General features: G+C 44.4%; 1 protein-coding gene across 1 annotated transcript; it reads right to left on the bottom strand.

Annotated features, from left to right (window-relative positions):
• Positions 1 to 22,594, bottom strand: LRIF1 (ligand dependent nuclear receptor interacting factor 1). Its single transcript, XM_045017061.1, has 4 exons — positions 22,191 to 22,594; positions 11,645 to 13,136; positions 6,451 to 6,729; positions 1 to 957 (listed from the first exon to the last, which is right to left on the bottom strand). Exons 1-4 carry the CDS (start codon positions 22,253 to 22,255, stop codon positions 490 to 492), a joined length of 2,304 nt encoding a protein of 767 aa, XP_044872996.1. The 5' UTR covers positions 22,256 to 22,594; the 3' UTR covers positions 1 to 489.
• Between the last annotated feature and the right edge of the window lie 4,150 nt (positions 22,595 to 26,744).

The raw sequence follows: 26,744 nt of genomic DNA, 5'->3' as shown, positions 1-26,744 counted from the left end.
TTGAAACAATTTAATGTTATAGTTTATTTCCTGTAATTCACAAGTGAGCATGCACTAAAAATAATAATAATACAAAAATCTACAGTTGAGGTTTGCAATTCACATTTCATTTCCAAAAAACAGGCCTTGAAATTCCAAAGCACAAGAATTTTCTAGCACTAGTACAGAAAGCGCTCACTCTAAAGCTAGAGAATATACCGCACTGACAATTCAAATCGCATATTTTCTGCACACTCAATTTTTTGACTCACATAGATTCCCCAAAAGCAGAATACTGGACAATCCAGTTCTTATGTTCCTTACTTCTGGGGTCTACTCTCCTCTATATACATGCATTTTAGCTCCCATTAATGTCCTGTGAATATCAGGTAATTAGATTATATGTTCATTTTAAACGTTCAGAGGCATTGAACCAAATCAATCTCTTGTTTGAGTCACCAATGTCCAGGGAATCGAAATGAATATGGTCCAGATTACTTGTTAGATTTTTCAGGTCTGCTGCATCTTTTTACGCATTTCTTCCAGTGCTGCCGCTCGTTCTCTTAATAGCCGTTTCAGTCGTTTTATTTTTTCATCCCTGATTGTTTCATCCAAGTCCGGCGGAGTCAAAGGGAAAGCATCATCTCGAAAGGAACTTTCACTAGTCGAAACATCATCTTCGGAAGAAACTAAAGCTGAACAGCATGTGTCTTGAACTTGGTTATCTTGAACACATGGGTCTTGCTCAGAGTTCCTCCCTAGAGATGATCCGATAGAGCTTGTGGAATTTTTCTGCTGTGATAAGACTGGTGTGGATGAAATACGCTTGTTATGTATTACAGAACTGGTGCTGTTGTTTTCCAAGCTTGGATTTATGGCTGATTTGACCATCATTTTCCTTCTCTTTCCATTTTCTGGCATTGGTGAGAGTTTAGCTTTTCTTTTTTTAGTCAAATCCTGTTCCAGGTCCACAATTATCTGTATATCAACAAAAAAACAAATTTACACTAAATTGCATAGCATTTCAATGTTTTATCATCAAGGTAAATTAAGCACATATGAGAACTATTTGTTGTAGTTATCTGAGGTTACTGTGCTGAAATAATTTATTAAACGGTTTGATGCAATATGCTCCAAAGTTAAGGTTACCCTTAAGTAAATAAATATTAAAAAGTATGTAAACCTGCAGAATCCTAATTCTGTCCCCACACCAACACCACAAGAGGAAACCAAGAACTGATCCTATCTTCCAACAATGCACACCAACAACTGTGAAAATTGACAAGCGATCTAACTGAACTAAATCACTGTTGTTGACTGACTGATTGTTACTTGCAGCAGTTGAAAAGAACCAGGTTATCTTTGCATCCTTGCCATAAATTACTACTGTAAGAACACACACAGGGCTTGTTTACATTTAAAATGCTAAAGTGGCACCGCTGCTGTAGCACTTCAGTGTAGACGCTACCTGCGCTGACAGGAGGGATTCGCCCATTGATGTAGGAATCCACCTCCCTGAGAGGTTGTAGCTAGGTTGGCAGAAAAATTCTTTTGTGGATCTAGCGCTGTCTACATGGAGACCTAGGTTGGCTTAACTATGCTGCTCAGGGGTGTGAATTCACACCCCTGATCAATGCAGCTAAAGCAACCTAATTTTCTAGTGTAGACCAGGCATAAGTCAGCAGTTTTTACATGTCCTCAACTGAAGCGACCACAAACAGGACAAACTATGCAGGGTTTAAAATATTCGGGCGTTGTCTTACTGCGACACTTAGCACACACGTCGCTACTGCATTTGAAACAATTTTTAGAACTACATTAGATTAGTTTAAACTATATAAAATATTGAAAGACAACAGTACAGTGTGCAGCTTTCCTCTCCACTTCTGTTCTAATGTTATTTTAAATTAACTGTTACCCCTGTGTGTCATTTAATGCTCATCATCCAATATTCGTACCTGAATGGGGAAGGGGTCCTGTGAAATTAATGGTTTTTAATCACATCATTGAAGACTGTATTATAAGGAAGACTCACAAGGGGACCGAGTTCAGGTCTCATGGGTAAACTCAGCTTTGGTGTCTCCTAGATTTCAAGTTCTTCACTGTGATACCTTAACACATTTTTAATGGGATTTCCTATATTTTTTTGAAGAAAGAAAACCCTCCCCAAGCTTCTACTTCCACTGGAGTCAATGGCAAAACTTCCATGGTCCACGATTAAGGACCTCAATGCACATCTTAAGTTATCTATGGAGCTTCATCAAATGAGTGTGAATAGGCCCACTTATGGACATTTTAACAATTGGGATAAAGCTTTCAGCATCAATGAAAGAAGCAACCAGAGTAGTCCTCCCAAATCCAGGGAGAATATATTATTGAATCATCCTGTTGACCTATTTCCCTGTTAAACCATGATGTAAACATACCGACCAAGGTTTCAGCAACTAGATCAGGGGTGGGCAAACTTTTTGGCCTGAGGGCCACATCAGGGTCCGAAACTGTATGGAGGGCCGAGTGTAGCGTATTAAATTGGTCTCCGTAGGAATGTGCTACTTATAGTGTATTATTTACGGCTGCCAGTCCTGGTGCTCCGTAAGTAGCACATTCCTATGGTGAGCAATTTAATACACTACACCTGGCGGCTCTCGCAGCCCCGCCACCAAGAGCGCTGACGGCACGGCGAGCTGAGGCTGCGGGGGAGGGGCCGGGTGCGAGTCTGCCCAGCCGGGAGCTCAAGGGCTGGGCAGGATGGTCCCACGGGCCGGATGTGGCCCGCAGACTGTAGTCTGCCCACCTCTGAACTAGATTAAATACATTATGGCATTATATATATTACACACACACACACACACACACCAGGCTTCCTCCAAGAGAAGACATCTAACAACGTTGGATGTGTGTTGGGAGCTACCCACTCTGCCTAATCAAAAGAAAATTCTTGGCTATCACAGTGATGCCAGGCTTGCTCTGAGACTTTTAAAGATGTTTATGCAGAAAAATTAGGGAGGTTGCTTGGACCTCTCTCTTCCTCCTCTCCTCCTTTATGGCCAACGAGGAGGCTTCCCCCATTGCACTCTTGTGTTCCCCACTCCCAAACAAAAAGAAGGGGAGGATCGACCCTAGGAAAGCTGCCCTCCTATCCTGCCTAGGTTCCTTAATTATCTTGGCCAGTCCTGGGCCTAGACTCCCTGGGCAATGGAGAAGAATGCCCCCTGTGGCTGCTGCTCTAACTGCTGTGTTCAAACCTGAGTGGTGGTGAGTGAGTCTCTCTCTCTCTTTCACACACACACTTATATATGTAAAATGTGCAGGCTTGCAAAAATCAGTAGATTGAAGCCTGAATTAGTAATTTAATAATTACATTAAAATATCCAGATGATTACTGAAAATTAGGGAGAGCTGGCATCTGATAGTATTAGCATTATATCATGAGAAAGCTTTTGACTGGGTAGAGTGGAACTATTTGGTGTCAGACTTTGAACAATGTGGAGTTGGATACTGCCTTCTTAGATGGATAAAAGGACTTTTACTTCTATGACTCTTAATGTATTGTAGAATTATCAATCAAAATTACTGTACCACTGCAATTATTTATCGGAAGAAATAAGAATGCCAGAACAACAGGGAAAAGCCAACAAAGCACTAGTTTTCAAAAGGCAAAGTAGTAGCAACTATTACTCCATAGATCTAATTCCTATTCTTAATAAAATAATGGAATGAATACTGAAGGGGAAGTTAGTATTAACGAAAGGTGACAGAAGTAAGAGCAACAAGCAGAACGAGTTTATAAAGAACAGATCTTTCCAGACAAACCTCACTGCTTTTTGTTCTTGTTTTTTAACTAGATGTACAAAATAAGTGAATGAAGGGACAAAGTAGATACATCACATCTGGATTTCAGTCACGCAGTTTCTGAAGAATTTAAGCTTTCATTTAAAATTAAGTTTCTAGCTCTTGTGGTTGTGAAGATATTGTCCTATACGTGAGGAACACAGTCTGATCTTCCCTAATCTGCAGATTGTGTGATGCTTTAGCAAAAAGGGCTAACATGATAACTGGGTGTACAGACAGAGGAACATCAAGAAGGAGGAGGGAGATGTATATGGCATTGGTAAGGCAACTACTGGAATAGCGTGTCTAGTTCATGGGCTCACACTTTAAAAAAAGGAAGTTGAAAATTGGAGAGGATTCACAGAAGAGCAGCAGAATAATAGGAGATGTGGAAAATATGCCTTACAATGACAGACTAAAATAAACTCAGTATATTTTTCTTATTGATGGAAAGGTTAAGAAGCAACTTGATCATGGTCTATAGTTACCCACACGGGGAGAAAATATTTGATGTTAGAGGGCTCTGTAATCTAGCAAAGGCTTAAAATGATCCAGTTGATGGAAGCTGAAGTCAACGAAGTTCAGACTGGAAACAAGATGAAAATTTTGAACAGTGAGTGTAACTGAACACTGAAACAGATTACCAAGGAATATGGTAAATTCTCCATCACTTGAAATATTTACATCAAGACCAGAGATAAAATAGTCAAAAGTGCCTAAGGGACTTAGAAGCCTAAGTCCTGTTTATTTCAAGTGAAACTTAGGCTCCTAAGGGGCAGATGTACAAAGGAAATGAAGCGCCTAGAGATACAGAAGGTGTCTAATGGGATTTGTAAAAGAGCCTATGGTTAGGTGCCTGACTCCTATCAAAATTAAGCTTTGTCAGCTTATTGGCTGAGCTGTCGGAGGACATGTGAGGCCATGACTAACCTCGGTTCTACTCTGCCCAGTCGTAAAGCCTCTCAAGGGTCTGTGGCTCTTTATGCTCCTTTGTTTCAGAGCTGTAACACCTCTCACATGGCTTCAGACATGGTTTTTGTTTGAATGAGCCATCAACACATGCCTGCTTTCCTTATAGCCTTGACAATAAACAACAATCATCCTGGTAAAGGCACACGTATTTGGATGTCAGACCAAAGAGCAAGGATTTGAACTGGAGTGAAGTGAGCTGCCCTGAGAACAAACTCCTGATGCATGTGGGCAATGGACACACTGGGCATCCCTGAGCTAAGGCAAAGAAAATCTCTTAGTCCCTAGCTGCCAGGATAGAGTGAAGAGAGATACTCCATCTTGAACTTCTAGAAATGGCTGAATGTTCACAAAATATATCCAAGAGGGGTCTGACTGCTCTGGATTTTGGGGAGTAAGGGAGACCATAATTTAAACTGAGTTGAGTCTTAGCAACTGGCCTTATGGGAACAGAAAAGAGGCTCCAACACTGATTAGATGATGCAACCTGTTGAAGATATGATTTCTTTGATGAGGGATTATGAATGTGAGAAGAGAAAACAGTTGTCAAAGGAAAAAGGGTGGGAAGGAGGAGGGCTGGAATTCTGAGATATTTCCGTCTCCACAAGACAAGAAACACTTATCTAACAGGACTGTGGGCTAACCTCAAGGAGAGAGAGAATTTTCTCACTTTTCCCAGCACCACTGACACCCTACCTACTAAGGAGAGGAGTCTCTTGATTCCAGCTGGATAGTCCCTATCCCTGAAAGAACTAGACTTCACTACTGGTCTGCAAGACAAAATATGCTGGTATCTGGGTTTATTGTACTTAATGTGAGACTTCTGGATGTAAATATGTTCTATTCTTTAAAAACAAGGACAATGAATGCATATGTCAAGAATCTGAATGAATGATTTCTTCTCAGGGTCAAGTACATGAGGTCCAAGAACTTTAAAAAAATAACACTAGGTTCTTTGAAGGTCAGGGCCAGGATACTCAGTCTTGATGAGAAGACTCTTCCTCAGACAGCTGTTTGGCACGGCCTGTTGTAGGCCACTGTTGAAGGTCATCCTGTTCCATGCCACTAGCTGCTGATTGCTAGGACAAAAACATAGGTGGACCAACTTGAGGAGACAAGCAAATGTCTTGTCTGATTTAAGACTTCTGTTAGGTACTGAATGGCTGCTCTGGATCACAGGAGACACAGACCTCAGTAAGCACTTGAGTTGATGCTATGATGGTGGCTATTTGAGGGAGAGTTTTACAAGCAAATAATTTCCTCCCACCTCCAGATTTTCACAGACAGTTAAAAAATGCCATAAAACTTGTCAAGATAACAGCTCTGCCTGAAGTTCTAGCTGCTTCTTTGACAAGGTTACTAACAAAAGACGAACCACCAATGGAAGCTGTGAGAGGTGGTTTGAAGGAATCTGGGAGAAAAGAAGCGTTTTTAGTGAACTGAGTGCCATCTGCATGACAGATGAGTGGCAACCAACACTGCCTGTACTTGTGGCAGCTACAGTCTGAAACTAGTGCTGAATCGCTAAGTATGTTATTTCCTCTCCCCTTTCCTTCACATTAATTTCACTTGTGTTAAATTGTAATTTAATTAGCAGTGAAATTCTACTTTTAAAAGTGTAAGCGTAGGCTATTGGAGGGTACACATCAAAATACATAAACATTGAGATACCTTTTCCTCTTCACCATGGTCCTGCTGCTTAGCTGTTATCGCCATTTCTTGTGGTGATGCACTCCAAGAATCATTATTCTTTTTAAAGTTATTCCTGGAGCACACACTTGCTTCTGATCCTGCAGGAGGAGTTCCAAAGGGAATTCTATTAAGGTATACTCTCTCCTCTTTAAAGAGACCGAATTTCTTTCTTAATTCCAGGTATTGTTTCCCATGGGGTTCTCTCTTGTGTTTGATTTCAGTGGCCTTTTCTGATGAGCACACCTTCTCATTTTGAATCTGAAATAAGAAAAATACAGCATATAAACAGTGTTGCAGCCACTCATCAACACACCTGTGATTATTAAAACATTGATATTCTGGTAAAAAAGTGTTCATTAAACTTTAGATATTGGCTTACTTGGAGAAATTACAATATTATAAGATGATCATTTGCCTTTTCATCGCCATATTTATTTATTTTAAAACAGCATATGAATTAAAGTTATCAAGTCCTACTAGTATACTAACAAAGTGCTATGAGAGGCAAGGTAGCCACTTGCCCTAAGGTCCCAGAATTACCAAGGAACAGATGACTAAATAGGAAATATTCATCACAACGACACTCTCCTGGGGCACAGTATGTTTGCAGGTGCCTACATTTCAAAGATGACTGATAATTCTAGAAGTTTGGTATTAACAGTCCTCTGTGCATAATTTTGTTGTAACCTGATGCCACTCTTAACCATCACACAACAAACACCTGTTTGAGCATGCACATGTGGGAGGAGAGAGGAAGAGAGGAAGCAAAACATCTAACACTATCTGGTCTCCACAAAGGCCTCAGGAACTGAGAAAGCTCTTACATAAGGGTATCACAAAGCAGACGACCTAAATAAATTCAGTTCCATTTTGGGTGCAGAGGTACATAATGAACTAAAAACCCCAAAACCAAACCCATAATTTGTAGCAGTGATTTAAAATATGTATAAAATGATAAGACGTATGCCTGGCTCATGTGAATGGTTGGGCTGGCAGAGGGGAGGCACGTGCCAAAATGGGACTAGAGACAAAGAAATGAAATAATATTTTAAAATAATAAATTTCTCATCTAGAGATCCTCAGCCTTTCTTAGTCTGCAACCACAAAATGGCCAAATACTCTGACTTGCCACTCACTGTATCCTACAATCCTTTGTGGGTACAGAAGATTGTGGGATTTGGGTCATGCTATTATTTTTTTGTGGATTAAGGCTAAAAAAAAGTGTCTAGTGTAGGCTGGGAAGGGTTGTTGCCAGTAAAATTGCTACTCTGTCTCCCTCAAAGTTTCTCTCTGTCTCACCCCACCCTACCGCCCAAAGGGAGTGGATCTCTCCCCCTCAGAGCACTACATTTACATATCTGGATTGGGAAGGGGCTGGTGAATCCCTCCCCAGCTTGGCATAACATGTGGGGACCAAGCACCTCCTCTTTCCCCACAATGCATTTGGCAAGAAGGAAACAACTCTTGCCTCTAGTTCTCCCTGCTGGCTGATCCTGGAACTGCTCCATGCTGCTAAGCAGAGTTCTTATCTCCACTCTACTAATCAAGAGCCCTGCGACGGAGGGAAATGCTGAGGCTACAACACTCCAGGCCTGGGAATCGCCTCATGTTCCCTCCTTTGCTTCTCCTGAAACCCCTTGCACAACTTCCTGAGAGTCACAATCCACAAGCTAGAAAACCCTGCAATAAATAGTTAAGAACAAAACCCAGGGCTGTACTACCCAGTGGTCTGTCCCAAAGGGAACAGGTATGATTGGCATCATATTGCATTGTTCTCTCCTCGTCCTCTGATGCTGTTCTTTTGAATGAGGCACTTAGTGGGACTGTGATGACATAAATAACTTAGCGAAGTATCATACAGCAAATACAACTTTAATTTAGTATGGTAGCATGTCCCAGGATGACATGGTAATTGCTACTCGGCATCGTCCTGTTATCTTCTCTTTTGTCCTTGCTTCAAAATCTCTTCCTTCTCTCCCCATACCTGATCCATTCTCCTGTCAACAGCTTGTTGCTATGTAGGAAGACTTTGACTTCCTCTACCAAAGCATATAGAGATAAGTATAATTTCACCACAGGGCTAGAAAATCAAAGGTTCCCCTACATTTTCACTTTCTATCCTCACGGACTGATTCCAGGAAAAACACTACCAACTCTCACCATATGCACCTGAAGAACATGCTCCATCTGGAGAAGCTTAAAAAGGTGAAGCTTGCTACTGCAAGCAGGGGCGGGAGGGGAGGGAGGTTTGCCGAGCAGATGCTGCATCCTGGGTGCAATGAAAACATTTACAAACCTTACCCCAGCAACTCACATGAAGAGGGGATGACCTCAGCAAGGGATGGGGCCATGCTCAGATGAGACATCATCTGAATAACCACCTGGTGAGGCAAAAAACTGGGCTGAGGCCCTTGACCTCAGACTCAAGTCCCACTCACAGTTTAAACCCACTCCCCACCAGGAAGGAACCGCAGGGAAGAGCTCGATAACCTGCTGCTCCCGGGGACAACAGGAGAATATGAAAAAAGAACGCCCTTGGATGGAATGAGATTACACAGAGGGCTGGGCAGCAGAAGAAGGGGCCTGTAGGAGGACTCTCCCCAGTTGATGGTCGCAGGATGAGTTCAAGGAAAGGCGGTTGTGACAGTCTGTACCACTATGTTCACCCCTTTTACAAGACTATGATACATTTTGTACAAAGCATACTGTGTAAGGTATCATTTGAAAACTCATGATTTGCTGATCATTACAGTCCTGGTAAAGTATATGTGGCAACGCTGTATGTAAAGATACAAGATTCCACGGTATGATTTTGCCCAGGCCTTGTTCCAGCATGTTCTGGAAGGCAGTCACAAACAAGTTCCTGGCCACACAGACTTTCTGTCTCCTGAACATCAGTGGGAGATGATTCTTGAGCAAGAGAAAGGGCTACAAGAGGGCAGCGCCCCAAATTGTCTCTCCCTTGCTCGCTGCCCACGGCATCATCAACCCCTGAAGAACAAAGGAAGCCACACCGGACTGGGGGAAAGAGGGAAGCGGAGATCCTGACAAAGAGGTTCAGCCAGTCCCTACATGCCTACAGGAAGCCTTCCCCACAGCTAACCCATCTAAGTGTAAGTTGGCTGTGACAGAAGTAACTTATTTTAGGGTATCAGATAAGAGGCATTGTGAAACCTGTATTAGACAAAGTCAATGAATAAACTCACGCCCCACACTCCAGATGAGGAGAGAGACACGGTGCTTTCTGGACCTGATGGGATACTATCACCGGTTCATCCTCAACTCTGCATCAATCACAGCTCCCCTGACCCATCTGCTAAAAGGCAGAGACACTAATGCCTGATGGGTTGAAACCTTGAATACTCTGAAGATGCGACCAAGCCAGGCAATGGTCCTTGCCAACCCACACTTCACCTGGGAGTTTATTTTCTATACAGATGCTTCCAATGTTTGCCTGAGAACGGCACTCTCCCAGGACTCTCCCAGAAGCATACCCAATCTCATATTTAGGCAGGAAGTTGTTCCCCAGGGAGAGACTGAATTATTGGGAAGGAATCTGTGGCTATCAAAAGGGCTGCGTACTTCCTCAGGTATTACCTGCTGGGTAGTCCCTTTTCTCTAGTCACAGGCCATGTGCTGTTGCAGTGGCTACCCTCCATGAAGGACTCAACCTCCCAGATTATGCATTGGTATCTAGCACTCCAGCCTTATAGCTTCAGGGTGCAGCACCAAGCAAGGAAAGAGCATGCAAATGCATTTTTTTCCCCAGGGAGATGGGACTGGGGAGACTCTTAAGCAAGAAACATTTCTGGACTTGAAGAGGGGTGGCATGTGATGGGTTACGCCCCCATCCCACTGATGGAAAGGCAGAGCGTTCCTGCACTCAGGCAGTGCCAATAACATACATCTTCAGAACATGCTCCATCACAAAAAGGGGAGCTTAAAAAAGTGACGCTCGCTACTGCGGGGGGGGGGGGGAGGAGGGAGTTTGCCCAGGAGGAAAGGCTGCTGGGGACTGGCAGTGAGCTTCAGTAGCAAGAGGAGCCCAGGCCACGGTAGTGGCTGCCCTTTCCTTTACCCTACACCCCTCTTCTTTGGGGGAAGACTGACACTGCAAGCCTGATATGGGCAAGAGGCCTTTGAAGGCTGCTCTCAGCCAATAACCGGTGGCAAGACCTGGGGACAGTCAGCATGGACTAGAGATATTTGGACTCAAAAGAGATCCTGCGAGTGAACTGAACTCCTGCCAGAAGTGGTGATAATGCCGGGGGGGGGGGGGAGGGGGCTCCCGTAGGGAACCCAGAGGCAAGAAACTACGGCAGAGCTCAGGCTGAGGGTCAGCCAACTACACCCTATGAAAAAGGACTATTTTTTGGTTTTATTTTTTGTGTGCATGTTTTTTTATATTAAAGTCCTCACTTCTACTTATGCACTGTGACTTCTTAACCTAAATTTTTACTAAGCTCTTAGGGGAAGAAACTATCAAAGAAAGTCAATCACTGGCCTCTCTACTTGTGTCTTCCTCCTCTCCAGTTGGATATCGTCAGAGCTAAGTAAGTCTATGGTTGCCTGGCATCCACTTTTGCACCTGGTAGCCCAGTCCCCTTGGACTTCCAAGGCTTCAGTTTGTTTGCACAAATACCTTTATCTCACACTGCAGTAACTCTGCTGGTTCAGTCTCTGTCTCTTGCAAAGTGAGCACAAAGCAGTTTCAAATAAGCATTCCCCTCTTTGCCAAATGCCCAGAAGAGGCTAGGACTTGGCTGATAGGAAAACAGACTGATGGGACAGGACTCACTCTTCCTTCTGGAAGGAGCGCTCCTCCTCGGTTCCATTGGAAAGGGAGCACAGCTTGGAATGAAGGGTATGGTTCAGTAGGAGTTTTTAGTTAGTTTGTTCCAGATTAAAAATGGCAATCATTGGCTAACACGGAAGTAAGCTTCCCTTTCTTTCCTCTTCTCACGTTTGTTCATTTGCATACTACAATCTTACTGATTAAAACCTTATTGCTTTTCTTTTTGGTTAATTAAGAAACATTTGGGGGGGGGCGGGGCAGCATGCTTGTTTAGAGAAAAATGTGATTTGAATGACACTGGCTTCAGTCACATAGAATCACGATGTAGACGTAATTTGGTACAGATAAACGAGGGCACATTTTGCTGCAGACAGTTACCTTTTGTTCTTCTTCACTGAAAGCATAATGTTGTTTTGACTGAGGAGTAACAGCAGTTGCTGCTTTGGGAGAATGACTCTTCTCTTTGCTGTTACAATGCATGTTTTCATCCATCACCATTTTTTTAACTGGGTTCACTTCATTTGAAATCCCCCCTGTTGTGGACAAAGGCCTGCATTGGTTTGTAGTAATAATATGCTGATTCACACGTGGTGTTGCAAGCAGAGCGGGTGCAGGTTTTAAGTTCTTTCCTAAATCAGGCTGTGGAACAGGCTCTGTATTTATACTTGGCTTTGGATCCTTTTGAGTAAGTGTCATACCTTTATTTTTCGACAACACTAGATTTACCACCTTATTGGTTATCAGCTGAGAGGTGTCCTTTTTAAAAGGAGCGTCAGTACCCGGAGAGGCTTGTTGATCAATTTGGGCTGACAGAACATCAGACCCTCTTTTTGTCAGCAAATACACTTTCCCATTGTACATCACCAGAGCATTATCTTTAATAGGAGTGATTGTCTGGCTTCCACTAGGGCTGTTAGAACAGATTGGTAAAATATTTGCAGAATTTTTTTCTACATTCTTCATATCTGCCAAGGTTTTCAAGATCTTTGAAGCCATGTTATTTGATGACTTCACAGGAACAAGGTATGGTATTGATGCCTGGGAATTTTCTTGCACGACCCATTTCATTGGAGTCTGCTGGCGCTGTTGGCCATCAGAAGTTCCCACTGGCGGAACAGAACTCTTTACCGTTGTTTGTGCAGTTGTCAGTATTAATGATTCTGATACTTCTGTGACAGGTTTTGGGCAAATGGTTTGCAAGCGCTTGGGAAAGACTGTTTTCACTGTATTTACTGGTGACACATAAATAACAGTTGGTGTTTTTGTGGCTTCGGCTGCTCCAGAGGCATTTGTAGCAGCAGCTGCAAGTATTTTCTGCTGTACTGTAGGTGGTAAAGAAGAAGCTGGGACAGATTTCACTTCTGCATGAGCTGGTATCTGAAGATGATGCCCAGAAGGCAGCACAGGAGATTTCACCGTCACTGGAAGACTTTTTGTGTTGACTAACACATATGCTGTATTACTCTGGTTAGATGAAGTTGACACAGCAACATTTTGCAAAGACAATCTATCAACTGAAACAGAATTACTCTGAACATTAGAAACTGGTTTTGTAGTCAAGCTCTCTTTTTCAGGGTTCACGCTAACATTTTCCTGTTTATCCAATGTCCTTGTAAGAATGATCTTTCCAGGATTAGTGGACTTAAAAACAGGTATCTTGACAGATGAAGATGTGGTGCTATTGGCAATCTGTGTCTTAAAAGTAAAATGAACTGGACTTGATACATTCCCTTTAGCGGTATCAGGCACAACTGATGACTGAACTAGTGGCATAAAATTTCCAGAAGATTTAGAGATTGGGAGCAACTTCAGAAGGTTTTTTCCATCCGGCCCAGTCGTCTGAACTACTTGGTACATACAGCCTGCAATGCTTAAAAAACAAAAGAAGAGGAAGAAGAAAAGAGTAGTGTAAATGATCAGAACATAGATATTTTGATTAATTCGCACCAATTATTGTACACATACCATAGTCTTATCTTAGAAGCTGGCTAACTACAGAAAATAACAGATAGTCTTCAGTAATTTCAATGGTAAAACGTATGCTTCTCTAGTGATATACATCACTGGGTCAGCTGTTACAGAACTCTGTCACTTAGTTTGTACTCACGCCTAATTATTATATACTAGAGTGGCAGGGAATGACATTCTTCTCAGCTAAAAATAAAAAACCCCAACATATCTTCCTCCTCTGCTCACAAGGTCCCTCTTTCTGAGGTATAACTTTTCACTATTCCTGGGAGAAGACGTCTCACCACCACTCTACTGCTCTTACATTTACCACTCCCCCTCCACACCCCGAGCCACCAAAAAACTGGGGCACCGTGGGGGAAAGAGCATGACGCTGAATGTAAAAAGAGAAGAGGAGACGTCTGCTCCTCTTTCTATGTTTTGTATCTCCAGGACTCTGGAGAGAGGAGAAGCAGGTTGTTAACATTCAGGCAGGGAGGAAAGGTAACTGCTGGCTCCCTGCCTGCACATGTCTGTATAGGGGTCTACCAAATTCGCAGACATGAAAATTGTGTCACAGACCATGAAATCTGGTCTCCCCCATGAAATCTGGTCTCTGGCCTCTCAGCTGTGAAGGCAGAGCAGAGAGCAGCGGTTGCTGGAGGGGCACCCAGCTCTGAGGGCAGCACCACTGCCAGCAGCAGCACAGAAATAAGAGTGGCATGGTATGGTATTGCCATCCATATTTCTCTGCTGCTGCTGCTGCTGCTGGCAGCAGCACTGCCTTCAGAGCTGGGCACCCAGCCACTGCTCTCCAGCCACCCAACTCTTACTCCTGGGGGAATTCTGCACCAAAAATTTAAAAATTCTGCACCAAAAAAATTAAAAATTCTGCACACAATATTTGAAAATTCTGCATATTTTATTTGTCAAAATAACACAATATAATCATGCCAGTTAGAATTATTTTGGTCATTTATTTCAGAATATCTGTCAGCAAGTATGTCTGTAACAATACAGATAAAAAAAAAAAAAGATTCTGGTGGTGGTGTTTTTTTTGACAAGCAGATTCCTTACTAGGCATATTAATACAGAACTTTGTGTAATTCATTTAAATTACAATACAGAATTGTATTTCCTGCACCTGTCAGAAGCAGTGCAAAGACTTGGTGAAGTCAGGAGTAACGGAAGAGCTGAGGGAGAGGAAAGGAGCCTAGGAGAGAACCTGAAAGGATTTGGGTGTGGATAGGAGGCTTTTATTTGGAGGGTGGGACGGGGATTGTTAGGGTGTTGGGAAGCCTCCCCCATGCAGACCCTGGCTAACCCCAAGCCTCTCCCATTCAGTCAAGCACCTCTGCCCCTGTCCCCGCACCCCGATGGGTCTCCGCAGACCCCACCCCTCCAATCCCGAGTCTCAATGCTGTCACCCCACAAGCTCCTGAGACCATGCTCCAGTCTGTCCCTTCCACTAGCCATTCTGAATCCACCTGTGACCCCCCAGCAGTTCTGTGTGCCCCACTCTATCCTAAACTGATTCTGCAGGCAGGGTGCTGTGATAAACTACTCCTAGGGGAATTCTGCAGCACTGGGCATAGAATTTTGTATTTTCCAGCATAAAAACATTTTGCCTAAGAAGTGCTGTAGTTTTGCCTTTTGCCCACAAGAGGCTGCTGTGGCACCAGAACAGCCAGCTGTGTTCATGCTGGCTGTTCTAGCGCCACAGCGGCCCCTAATGAGAAAAAGGCAGAACTGCACCACTTGTTAGGCAAAATGTTTTTTATGCGGGGAAAAAACAAAATTATGCGAGACATGAATTCTGCATGGCCGCAGATGCTCAGAATTCCCCCAGGAGTAACCCCTGAAGGCAGCACAGAAATAAAGGTGGCAATACCACAACTCCCCATACAAGAGGCTTGCAACCCCGTTTTGGGTCGGGATTCCCAGTATAAGAAACGCTGCAGACAAATCACACATTTTTTGTGGGTTGGTCATGGCATAAATAGCAAATTTTGCGGATGTGTAACACATCCACAAAATTTGCTATTTATGCCGTGACCAATCCATGAAAAATGTTATTTCTCCACAATTTAAATAAATCCCTACATATACATGGTCTGATCCATTTGGCCTGAGACATTCTGACTCCGGGTCTCAACCCCTCAGATAGCACAAAAAGGCTGGGGGAACTTATAAATAAGTTTATGTAAATGTCGAGAGGGCCTTAAGTTATTTAAAAGCTTGAACTCCTTGCATGTGAATGAGACTCGAGGAAACATAATGACAGACTAATTGCCTGATGGAGATAGAATCAGAGCCCTTTTAGACAGATATTTGGAGTGAGTGTCCAGAAGCACCTTTACCTTATGGAACATGGTGTAGGGAGGATCAGTCCTCAGGCCCGCATCTCAACTAACTCTCTGGGTTCATGTTATGGCTATGATTAATTACACCTTCAGAGAGATGACACAGAAAATAACCCAATAGAGGTGCAAACAGAGGCCCCATTATCATTGTGAGAACAATATTCAAATCCAATGGTAGAAGGGATTCATAAACCAGAGGGAACACATGGAGCAACTGTTTCTGTAACTTGGTTACTGAAGGGTAAATGTAGACTATCAGCACACTGGAGGGCTGAAAGCCAAGATGGCTGCCATGTGGAACCTGATTGATCTCAATGAGTTTTGACTGTTTCAGTCATAGTTGATAGTCCAAGTCCACAACATGAGGGATTCACTGAACTGGGAAGCAGGTTTTTATGGTTCTGATAACAGTTCTGGAAGTTTTGAGAACCAATATTGCGAAGAAATCCAGCCTGGGGTAATCAACAGCATCTTGGTTCTGTTCCATTTGACTTTGTGCTTCAACAGCATCATGGGGCATGCATAGAACTACTGACCCCAGTTAAGATGAAGGGCGTCCATCAGCAATGCTGAGTCCAGCTTGCTCTCAAGAACGTCTGGAAGTATGTAGTATTCTGTTTCTGGTGAGTGAGCAATCTAGCTGGGCCTTCCAGCCCTTGTGGAAAAGGATGAGTCTTTGAGGGGTCATTCATACTTCCAATTGTAGTATCTGCTCAAGAGGTCTGCCAATATATTGTCCTTTCCTAGCAAATACAGAGCCACTGAGGTGATCCAATAGTGGATGCTCCACTCCCAGAGTCGGATAGCTTCCTGCCACAGCTACAGAGGTCAGACTCCCCACTGGTGGTTGGTGCAATACATCATCACCATGGTATTGGCTGGCTGGTTTACCCTGTAGAGCTTTCCTCGCTCTGAAATCTAGAAAGTTAAGCTTTCAGTTCCAGCACTTTGATATGAAACCTCATTTCCAAGGATATTTTATGCTCACTTTGCCACAGTCTAAATGTTGCACTCCAGTACAGCAGGTAGAAATCTCTGCAGCAGCTCCATTTAAATAAATAAAGATTTAACATTTCCCCCATGTTTTCATTTTCAATATTCCACATATTTTTGTAGTGACAACCCATATTTGCACTGTGGAAGTTGTGAGTGGAAAATGAAGGTTTTATTAGCCAAGTAGGACACAGATGGGAGTTTTGGCACCAGAAGATATGGGTAAGTACTTCACCTAAGTGTTTTTGCTTAAAACGACCCCAGTGAAACAATTAATGTGGACACTTAAATAGCTGTCATCATGTTTCAGAATAAAACATCCTATTGAGATGAATGGGGTCACTTTACACCTCCCAAAGCTATTGTTCATGCAGACTCAGGAAGACAGCACCTGACTCCTGGGTCACACGCAGATTTGTAACACATGGTTCATATTTTGAAGGTTTCTTTCATGACTATGTGGTCTAGAAATTTTCCTCTTTTAGACGTAAAAGCTTAGATTCTGCAGCCAGGAGTAGAATTTGAAGAAAATTCCCTAGCCATGGAACTGCTAAATACTTGGGGCTCTGCACATCTCCCATGCAGTCCACAGGCACCCCAACTCACTCTCAAAGTGACTATTAATGAAAACAGGAAAGGAGTAAGAATGAACTCCATGATAGGCATGCTCCCAGCAAGGAGTTATGGCTTTGGTTTTTTGTTTTTAATCATTCAAATGATCATGAACAAAGGAAGAAACAGATGACAGAGGCATTAACGATGGCGAGTATGCTCTGGACTCTGCATATCTGCTGGTCAGAAAGAACTGAATAGGTGCTTGCACCATACCCCTAATTATACCCGTGGAACCCTGTGTAAGAGGAAGGCAAAAGGCAAGCTTCACCAACAGATACTGTTTTCTAGACAATACCAAGCTTGTACTGTAGAGATACACTTGTCTTATGGACAATTCGCTAAGGAGGACTAATGAGATGTAGCATTACAAGATACTGAAAGCTGAACAATGGGGAAGGAAAGGAATTTTCAGTTAGACAGTTTAAAAGTTCTGTTTTGTTTAGATCTGTTTAACTCAAAAATATATTAAACAATTAGGAGAAAAAGCAGTCTTTGTTAAGATGTGACACTTCTTTTGCTTCAGTTAAGGGTTGAAAAAGCTCACCATATACACTGGAGATCACTGATGAGTCTTCTATCAAAACTAGGAAAGACCTGGACTGACATTTCAAATGTTTTTTAAAAATTCAAATTATTTATATATTTTTAAAAGTCTCGACCTTTTTTTATACATCATAAAGGGGGGGGAAGGGGGAGCAGAGAGAGTTTAAAGCCATTTTTCTCCATGTTGCAGATCTCTTTTCCTTTAGAGAATATGATTATGAATTATTTTGTATATTTAAATGGAATGATGAGTCACCAGTCAGTCCACTCACATGTGAGTAAATGGGATCTATTTTTTTAAATGAAGCTTAACTCTTTCAGTAAAGAATTATCCTCCTATAATTCAAGCAGAGCTTAGCAGCTCTGGCATTGCTAAAGGAACCGGGAAAAGGACCTACCTCCAGCTACTAATTTTAGTTTTATGCTTCTTGGTGACATTGTTGATAAAGAAATCCTTAAAATGAGTTCAACAGTTTCAGATTTTTGAGTTTTGCTACATTTCACTCCCCCATACACACCTTTTTTTTTTTTTTTCATAAAATGAAAATTTCATAGAAACTTTCCCTAGTTCTTCAATAAGCCATCCCAATCTCTTATTGCCATTTTACTGTAATTATAGGGTGTCTATTTCCCCCCCTGGGGTCATGACTCTTGACAATGCACTACATCTTGAATATAAGCCAAACCCTTGAATAGACCATGAATGTGATGAACTTCCAGGAAGAGAAGCAGTGATAAGATGGTTGAAATCGTCTCTAGAATGATCCGTCCAACTTCTTCAGTATGAAATTTTGGAAGAGAGCCCAGGTGTAAGTGTCCTACCTTTTTTCACCATGTCATGGGTAAAGGAAACTGACATAGGGATGCTACCTTTACTGAACTTAAGAGCCAGGTTTTTTTTTGTCCAGGTGTGACAATACGCATGACAATTTTTCTAAACTTCCTGTTCAGAAATGGGAGTGGTGGGAAAGAAGCAAAAAATGCTTGAACAGGGTCAAAAGTGACCTGCAAAAGCAGAAAAAAATCTGTGTTTGGGCCATTTTTTAATGCTTTTTGTCGTTGTTTTTGATATATAAAGGCAGTCTGAGGATCTCCATATCAAAATAAAGAAATATATATATATTAAAAATCCTGATTCTTTCTTACCTTAGAATAATCAGGAATGTCAAATCTGGTGCGTCCTAGAGGTCGCCTATTGTGAACTTTCTCAGCCATTAACTGAAGGGGAAGGGTGTTGAATCCTTAAGAACTTGTTCACCCAAATGTTTATCCAAGCATGTATGTTAATAGGTGTTCTTTCAATAGTTATTTCCCTCTCCTAGCCCCATTTGAACAAAAGTAACATTCCCCTCAATCAGGGTTAACTAGCATGGAATCGAAACTACAGTCTTACCAGCTCTTTATGCTATTACAAAAGGCAAGTCCTGAATTTCTAATGTGAAAGACAAAGAAAAAATATTACATGCATCTCTCTCTGAAGAGGAAAAAATTCAAAACAAGCAAAAGCCAATACCGTTTCAGGCCTGCATGATACCTTAAAGAAGAACGGGGACACAGTCAGTTTCCCTCCTTATCTTTTAGCTATCTATTAGCATTCCTTTAACCCCAGTCATCAAATTGTTCATTTTGTGAACCTCAGTGTGAATAAATCCACTAGTGGACAGCTGACTCTCTACAAATTTGTGATGACACCATGATTTAGGCCCCATTCTCTTAACATGTTAACTCTGAAACCTAAAGATGACAATCTAATGCATATTGTAAATTGGAAGTGTGTGGACAGAATAAAATAAATTGAATATAAAAAACAAACTCCACAAGGAAATTAACTGCATATTTTTGACAGTCAAACCTATAGCTAGAAAAGAAAATCAGAAACTGCAACAGAGACTACAGGAGCTAGTGATCTTGCTCCAGAATTTAGGTCCGGCTTGTTCTTGAGAACCTCCAGCTTGCTCTAGAGTACACAGAGCTTTGGCTTTAACCAGATGGTTCTGGCAGAAGCATAACAAATCCTTTTCTTCTTCAGGATTGTGAGGGTGAGAATGTCTTCTAACTTTGGGTACACAAGGCTTATAGAATTGGTGACTTTTCAAGGAGTTGCTGACTGCCAGAATAAGAATGATTATGTTAACTTCTGAACCAAAACTGTACCAATCACAGGAATTTCCAGTGATCATCTTAATCAAACATTAAATGTTAGAGATAAACAGAAATAAAAAGCCTATGAAGCCATTGCTGCAATTCCATGTCCATTTTAAATCTTGATACTATGCAACAATCTAATTTCTAAATCTCAGAGAGTGTGAAGAACTTCAGATTTCACAGTCATGATTAAGAACAAGTAGAGTCCAGGTATCATTCAGACTGTAGGGCATTTTCTACAGACTCAAGATTCAATAACTAAGCTCTGTTTTCACAGCTGGTTGCCTTTCTGGATATTTGCAGGTCTGGAACCAGACAAAGAAAGTTCTTTGTGAATAGCTACAACTCTAAAGTGTATTCCAGCTTACCATTTTCCAAACTCATCTGTTTGATAGATTTCGCCTATTCCTAAGAGTTCCATGGGAAACAACCTGTCCTGATTCACAGTCAGAACCTGATTTTGAGCAAGAGAGCTCCTCTTCACTGTTTTCAGTGAAACAGTTGATGCAAGAACAGGCCCTAATGTGTTTTCTCTATTTTTTAAAATGTATTTTCGATATCATGGAGTTTCCTCAGTTGCCTCTTGGGAGAGAGAAAAAAGACAACAGTATTGAAGGCTAGAACTGCAATTAGCGGGAAGTAGGTAAACTATCCTTACTGGACAGGTCAGTGCATCTCAGATCTTTCTGTAACCTGTAGGGTAGGGATTCTGTGACTCGGAAGCTGCATGTCACTCAGTCACAACAGCATTGCAGCTCTCTTTTCATAGAGCTGACTCATTAGGCACTCCTCTAACAAGGAGCTACCTAAAAGACAAACTAAGCACAATGGTCCTGGCTTAGTTGTTGACAGTGGTGAGCTATTTCTAATGACTGTTTAGATTACAATTATTACATTGCACTGATTAGATTCGGCTTGCTCCCTTAAAAAGGTTCTTAACCTGCTCCTGCAAAGATACTGACTGACAAAAAAAGGCTCAAGTGGGAACGAGTAACTGCCCTTCTCTATATTAGTATCTAGTATGGAGTACAAGACCACTCAATCTCAGAGGTGTGAAAAGGGGAAGTTTTGCTCTGATTCATGCTCCTGTAGGAAACCATCTTTGGCCAACTGAGAGAGATTTATTGCACTTGTAAAGCCACTACCCATTCCATTCCCTGGGAACAGCTCTGCAGCCAGTCCTGTCTGCATAAGAAGAGAGCCTTCTATACTTTTTATTGGGAGAAACCTGAAAGTGGCTCAGACCTATTCTGTGTGATGTTCATGGGGGAAGGAGTGAAAGCAGTGCTTGCCCTTCTCCTCACTGATGGCTGCCCCCTTAAGACTTTGGGGGCAGTCTTTATCTAGTTATACTATTGGCTTAGATCTCACTCAGTCTTCCAGGAAAATCGTTGCCTATATACAGAGAAGGTCTTCTGAGACTGATACACCATGCCAATGATGTCTTTAAGGGACTGACCTAGAGCAGGGAACCATAAACTGGCTCCCCAAATTAGGGAAGTTTTCCTTTGCATCCGACGAAGTGGGTATTCACCCACGAAAGCTCATGCTGCAAAACGTCTGTTAGTCTATAAGGTGCCACAGAATTCTTTGCTGCTTTTCCTTTGATAAAGCAACTCTGGCCACTAGGAAAAGCTGCCAAATCAAAAGCAAAATGCAATTTTACAAGAGAATAATATGCTCTTTGTTTAACCATGGAGGCAAGACCAGGTCTGGTGCATATATGTGTAACACATGTGCGCACACACACTCTCTGTTGTTCCTCGGTAGCTGAACAGAGAGAAAACATATCACGTGCCAATCCAACATTAGGGTAGAGCAGGGAAAGTAGGATACACCCCCCGCCCCATCCTTCCCTACCCTAATCCCAATCCCATTCCTTTCAGGATCCCGTGCAAATGTCTCCCCCTGTCCTCGTAACCCTCCATGAGCCTAACGATGCTTGTTACTTACCTGGCTTCACACTGCGCTTTGAGAGTGCCTGGGAACCCCCAAACTGGGTTCATCCCAGTGACAAGCAACAGCCCCCGCAGTACCTCGGGGTCCTGGTCCCCCTCCGGTGCGGCCCTAGCTCAGTGACAGGCCAGAGCAGCTCGCTGGTGCCAGACCCTGCAGTGGCTGCCGTCCCCGGGCCCAGGGCTCTCTCCGAGCGGGGGCCAGGCTCCGAGGCTCCTCCCCAGCCCCGACCCGGCCCGGGGGCAGCGGTGGGGCCGCTCTGCCGAGAGGCTCCCGCCCGCAGCCCCTTCCCCGGGCACAGCCCCGCGCTGCCTGCGAGCGGCCCTGCCGGGAACCTCTCGGGGGCGGGGCTCGATACTCACCACTGCGCGGCGCTGCCGGGCCCTTCCTCGGGGCTGTGCGGCGCCCCCAGCGGCGGGCCGGACATGGTGCGCGGAGCGGGCCCGGGAGGCTCCCGGCCGCCCGCGGGGCAGGGGGGCGCTGTCCAGGGCACTCCCCAGGCGCGGCGGCTCCTCCGGAGCGGAGCGGCCCCGGCCCCCCGTGCCAGGCGGGTCCAGGGACTCCCCCTGCTGGGCTCCCTACAGCGGGGCCAGGCGCTGCCCGCGGCCTCACGTCACTTCCCCGCTCGGAGGGACGAACCCAGAATGAGGCCGTTAAAACGCACTTCCGGCTGCGGGAGCCTCGCGCACATCCTACTGGTCCCCTCGCAGCAGAGCCCTTTGCTTTGGAGCCAGTCGCAAGCAGCTTCCGCTCAATCTTCAGCCACTTCCGGGTCACGCGGAGAAAAAAATAGGAAAGAGCGGAATTTGCCGCCTGCGGCCTCTGTGCGCAGGCGCGATTCAAGATCACTTCCGGGCGGTTGGGAAACACTTCCGGTAGGTAGGAATTACTTCCTGTTCCAAAAATGAGACTTAAACAATTGTATGAACATGGTCCAACATGTGCAGATCAGATTGTGAATCCCCAGCTACCCCTGGCTCTCCATCACCCCAACTGACCCACATTGCACCCACTAGCCCCCATTAGCACCCCTCATCCCATCCCCCTCACCTAACCCCCTTCATTCTCCAACCCCACATTGGCCCCTTCATTCGCCAGTCACCCCCAATGCACCCCTAGTTACTTCTCACTGACCACTTACTAGGGTTGCTAACCCTTCCGGTTTCGCTGGGAGTCTCCCGGAATAGGGCTCTATCTCCTGGAGGCGACTGAAGCCAAACCGGGAGATTTAGGCTGCTAAAAGTCTGGCAGCGCAGTGGGGTTAAGGCAGGCTCCCTACCTGTCCTGGCCCTGCGCCGCTCCTGGAAGCGGCTGGCATGTTGCTGTAGCCCCCTGGGGGCAAGCAGGGGGTCTCCACGTGCTGTCCCTGCCTCAAGCACTGACTCTGCAGTTCCCATTGGCCGTGGTTCCCGGCCAATGGGAGCTGCAGGGGCAGTGCCACCAGGCAGAGGCAGTGCACGGTGTCCCCTGGCCTCCCCCCTGGGCTACAGAAACATGCCAGCAGCTTCCAGGAGTGGCACAGGGCCAGGGCAGGTAAGAAGCCTGCCTTAACCCCGCTGCACCACCGACCGGGAGCCACCTGAGATAAGCACCGCCTGGCCGGAGCCCACCCCCCTCACCCCTTCCCGCACCCCACCCCCCTGCCTCAGCCTTGAGTCCCCTCCCAGAGCCCGCACCCCCTCCTCCATCCCAACCCCCTGCCCCAACCCTGAGACCCCTCCTGCACCCAAACTCCCTCCCAGAGCTTGCACTCCACACCCCCTCCTACACCCCAACCCCCACCATCAGGCTTAGCCTGGAGCCCTCTGCCACACTCCAAACCCCTTGGCCCTAGCCCAGAGCCAGCACCCCAACCCTCTGCCCCAGCCCAGTGAAAGTGAGTGAGGGTGGGGGAGAGCGAGTGATGGAGGGAGCGGGGATGGAGTGAGTGGGGTGGGGCCTCGGGGAAGGGGCGGGGCCTCAGGGCAGGGGGCTGGGCAGGAGGTTATATTTAAAAAAATTAAAAAACAGTGCCTGAATCTCCTTGCATATTCCAGACAACTCACAAACACTTCCTGGAATGCATTCACTATAGATGCTCAGATAGCATAGCGATGAGTGCAGTATATAAACACAGATAGATTTAAAGGCTATGTCTACATTGGTCTACATACTGGGGTACTTACCCATGTTTATGCTCAAACATGTACCCCATTCTCATGCTGAGTGTTCACATATGCTGTGCTTGACATGGGGACAAGCTGTATACTCATGTATACCCACATACACACTTCCACTTTTTGGTATGTATGTTTGGCATTAGCATTTCAGGAATGATATTCCAGCATTCTGTGCATCACAGGAGACATTCTAGGAACTTCCTTGTGGTGTGTTATTGGTACTGTCCACTACTTTCACACATATGTCAGTGGGTGTGTCTGCTCACCCCATCTCCTGCTCAACTTGGTGGAAGACATAGCAAGTGACCGATGATGTGTTTCTGCTCCTGCTCCTTCTTGCAGGACAAATGTACATGCACTGCATACACAACCAGTGAGCACCTTGGGGGAATGAACTTGGACCTTTTTTACAAATCAAAGATGCGTAACCACGATGGTGACTGATCTACCGTCGTTCCATGACACTGAGACACAGGAGACTGCCAGTGTTTGACTGTATGTTCTTGGGTGAACCACTGCTTCTGGACCAGGAGAACCAGCACATTGTCTTGGAAACTTGGGATGGTGACCCGTTGCTGCAGAACTTCAGAAGGAAGAAGCAGACATTCCTGGAGCTCCGTGAGAAGCTGGCCCCAACGCTACAGTGGCAGAACACTCAGTTCTGTAGACCCATATTGGAGCAAAAGAGGACGGCTATTGCCCTCTGGAAGCTGGCAATGTTGGACAGCTATTGGTCAGTCACAAACCACTTCATTGTAGGGAATTTCACTTTCGGGCTCATAGTGATACAGGTTTGCACAGCTATCAACACTCTCATCTAATCATAAGTGGTTGCCATCACCAAAGTTCCAGAAAGTATAGCTGGGTTCCAGAGAATGGGGTTTCCAAACTGCATGGGGGCCATCAATAGCACCTACATCCCCATGCTTTGCCCACCGAAAGGAGTGAGTGAATATGTCAATCGAAAAGATTACTATTCACTCGTGCTTCAAGACTTAATGGATCACAAAGGCAGGTTCATGAACGCTGGGGTTTGGATACACAGGAAAGGTTCATGATGTCAGGGCGCTGAGGAGATTGAGACTATGGTATATTTAAAAGGGGAGGAAGAGACTTTATTCCCAAAAATGACATGGTTTTGAATGGTGTCTCTGTGCCCATGGTTATTCTGGGAGACCCCATATACCTGCTCCTGCTCTGGCTAATGAAAACCTACCCTGACATCAATGGTCCTGAAAAACATGAAATCAACTACAAACTACAGTTTCAGGATGGTAGTGGTGTGTGCCTTTGGATGGCTGAAGGCTCGTTGGTGATGCATGCACACTTAGTTGGATGCCAATGTGGCCAATTCTGTCCACATTATTGTGGCGTGCTGTGCGCTTCATAATATTTGTGAGACTAAAGGCAGCTACTTAAGGACAGAGTGGTCACAGGACAGGACTGGTTTGCAAAGCCTTTACCGACAGACTGATCTAGTAAACTTTCATACTGGTGCTGGATCACAGCAGGCCAGGGAAATCCTGGATGTAATTTGTGCTTACATCTTGGAACAGTGAGCAGGCTGGGGGTGACCTCAGCCTGGTCCCAAACAAAGCACCACACCCCTTCCATCATCATCATCATCATCATCACTATCATCACTAACATAATTGCATTGATCATTGGGGCACCATCATTGACAAGCAATCAACCAATTGTCTCCACCCCTGACGATTGTGTGTCAGTGCTTGAGTCTCAGCAAAGTCCATTACTGTCCACTCTTTTATTTTGTCAGTCCATCTCTTCTTCTGTCTAACTCTTCTTCTCTTCCCCTGTACTGTCCCTTGGAGGATGATCTTGGATTGGCCAGATGATCTTGTTACATGGCCGTACCACTTCAGCTTGTGCTTCTTCACGGTTGTCAGGAGATTTTCATATGACCCAGCACATTGGGTGATGATGTTACGGACCTCTTCATTAGTGATGTGGTCAAAGTAGGAGATGCCCAGGATTTTATGGAAGTATCTCATCTCCACTACCTGTATTTTCTGTTCAAGTTCTGCTGTAAGGGTCCATGTCTCACACACATACACAAAAATGGAGATGACCAATGCGTGCAGCAGTTTCAGTTTGGATTCCAGGGAGATGTTCTTGTTCCTCCAAACTGGCTTTAGCTTTGCCACTGTTGCTGTTGTTTGCGCAGTTCTTGCCATAATTTCTGCCTTTGATCCTTCATCTGTGATGATTTCCCCCAAATACTTGAACTGTTTCACTGTCTCCAGCTCTTGTCCACTGACAGTGATATGTGAGCTGATCCTGTTATGTTTGTTTGTCATCAGCTTGGTTTTCTCTGCACTGATTTCCATACTGTATTTTGTGGAGGTTTCATCCAATCGTTTCACAAGGTTGACAAGTTCATCTTCGCTACCTGCCAGGCTGTCAATGTCATCAGCGAATCGAAGATTTGAGATGGTTCGTCCCCTATGCTGACTGTGCATATGTGATCGCCTAGGGCATCAGTCATTATGCTCTCCAAATAGATGTTGAACTGTGTGGGCAAGATAAGGCAGCCTTGTTGGACTCCACAGTGGTGCAAAACCATTCTCCTATTGTACCATTGACAAGAACTGCACTGCTGGCCTTGACATACAGTTGTTTAATGGTAAAAATAAGCTTATGACCAACAGGGCCGCCCGGGGGTTGGGGGGGAGCAAGTGGGGCAATTTGCCCCAGGCCCTGGGCCCCACAGGGGCCCCCCATGAGAATATAGTATTC

This window comes from Mauremys mutica, chromosome 4 (assembly GCF_020497125.1).
Source record: "Mauremys mutica isolate MM-2020 ecotype Southern chromosome 4, ASM2049712v1, whole genome shotgun sequence".
Taxonomy (NCBI): Eukaryota; Metazoa; Chordata; order Testudines; family Geoemydidae; genus Mauremys; species Mauremys mutica.
Note: the sequence above shows the minus strand (reverse complement) of the source record. Positions and strands in the feature narration are given on the sequence as shown.

Coding starts and splice junctions, on each gene's coding strand:
- LRIF1 (XM_045017061.1), bottom strand. CDS start 22,255: ATGTCCGGCCCGCCGCTGGGGGCGCCGCACAGCCCCGAGGAAGGGCCC. Junction 13,137..22,190: donor CCCGGCAGCGCCGCGCAGTG/GTGAGTATCGAG, acceptor TTGTTTTTTAAG/CATTGCAGGCTGTATGTACC. Junction 6,730..11,644: donor TCAGTGAAGAAGAACAAAAG/GTAACTGTCTGC, acceptor TTCTTATTTCAG/ATTCAAAATGAGAAGGTGTG.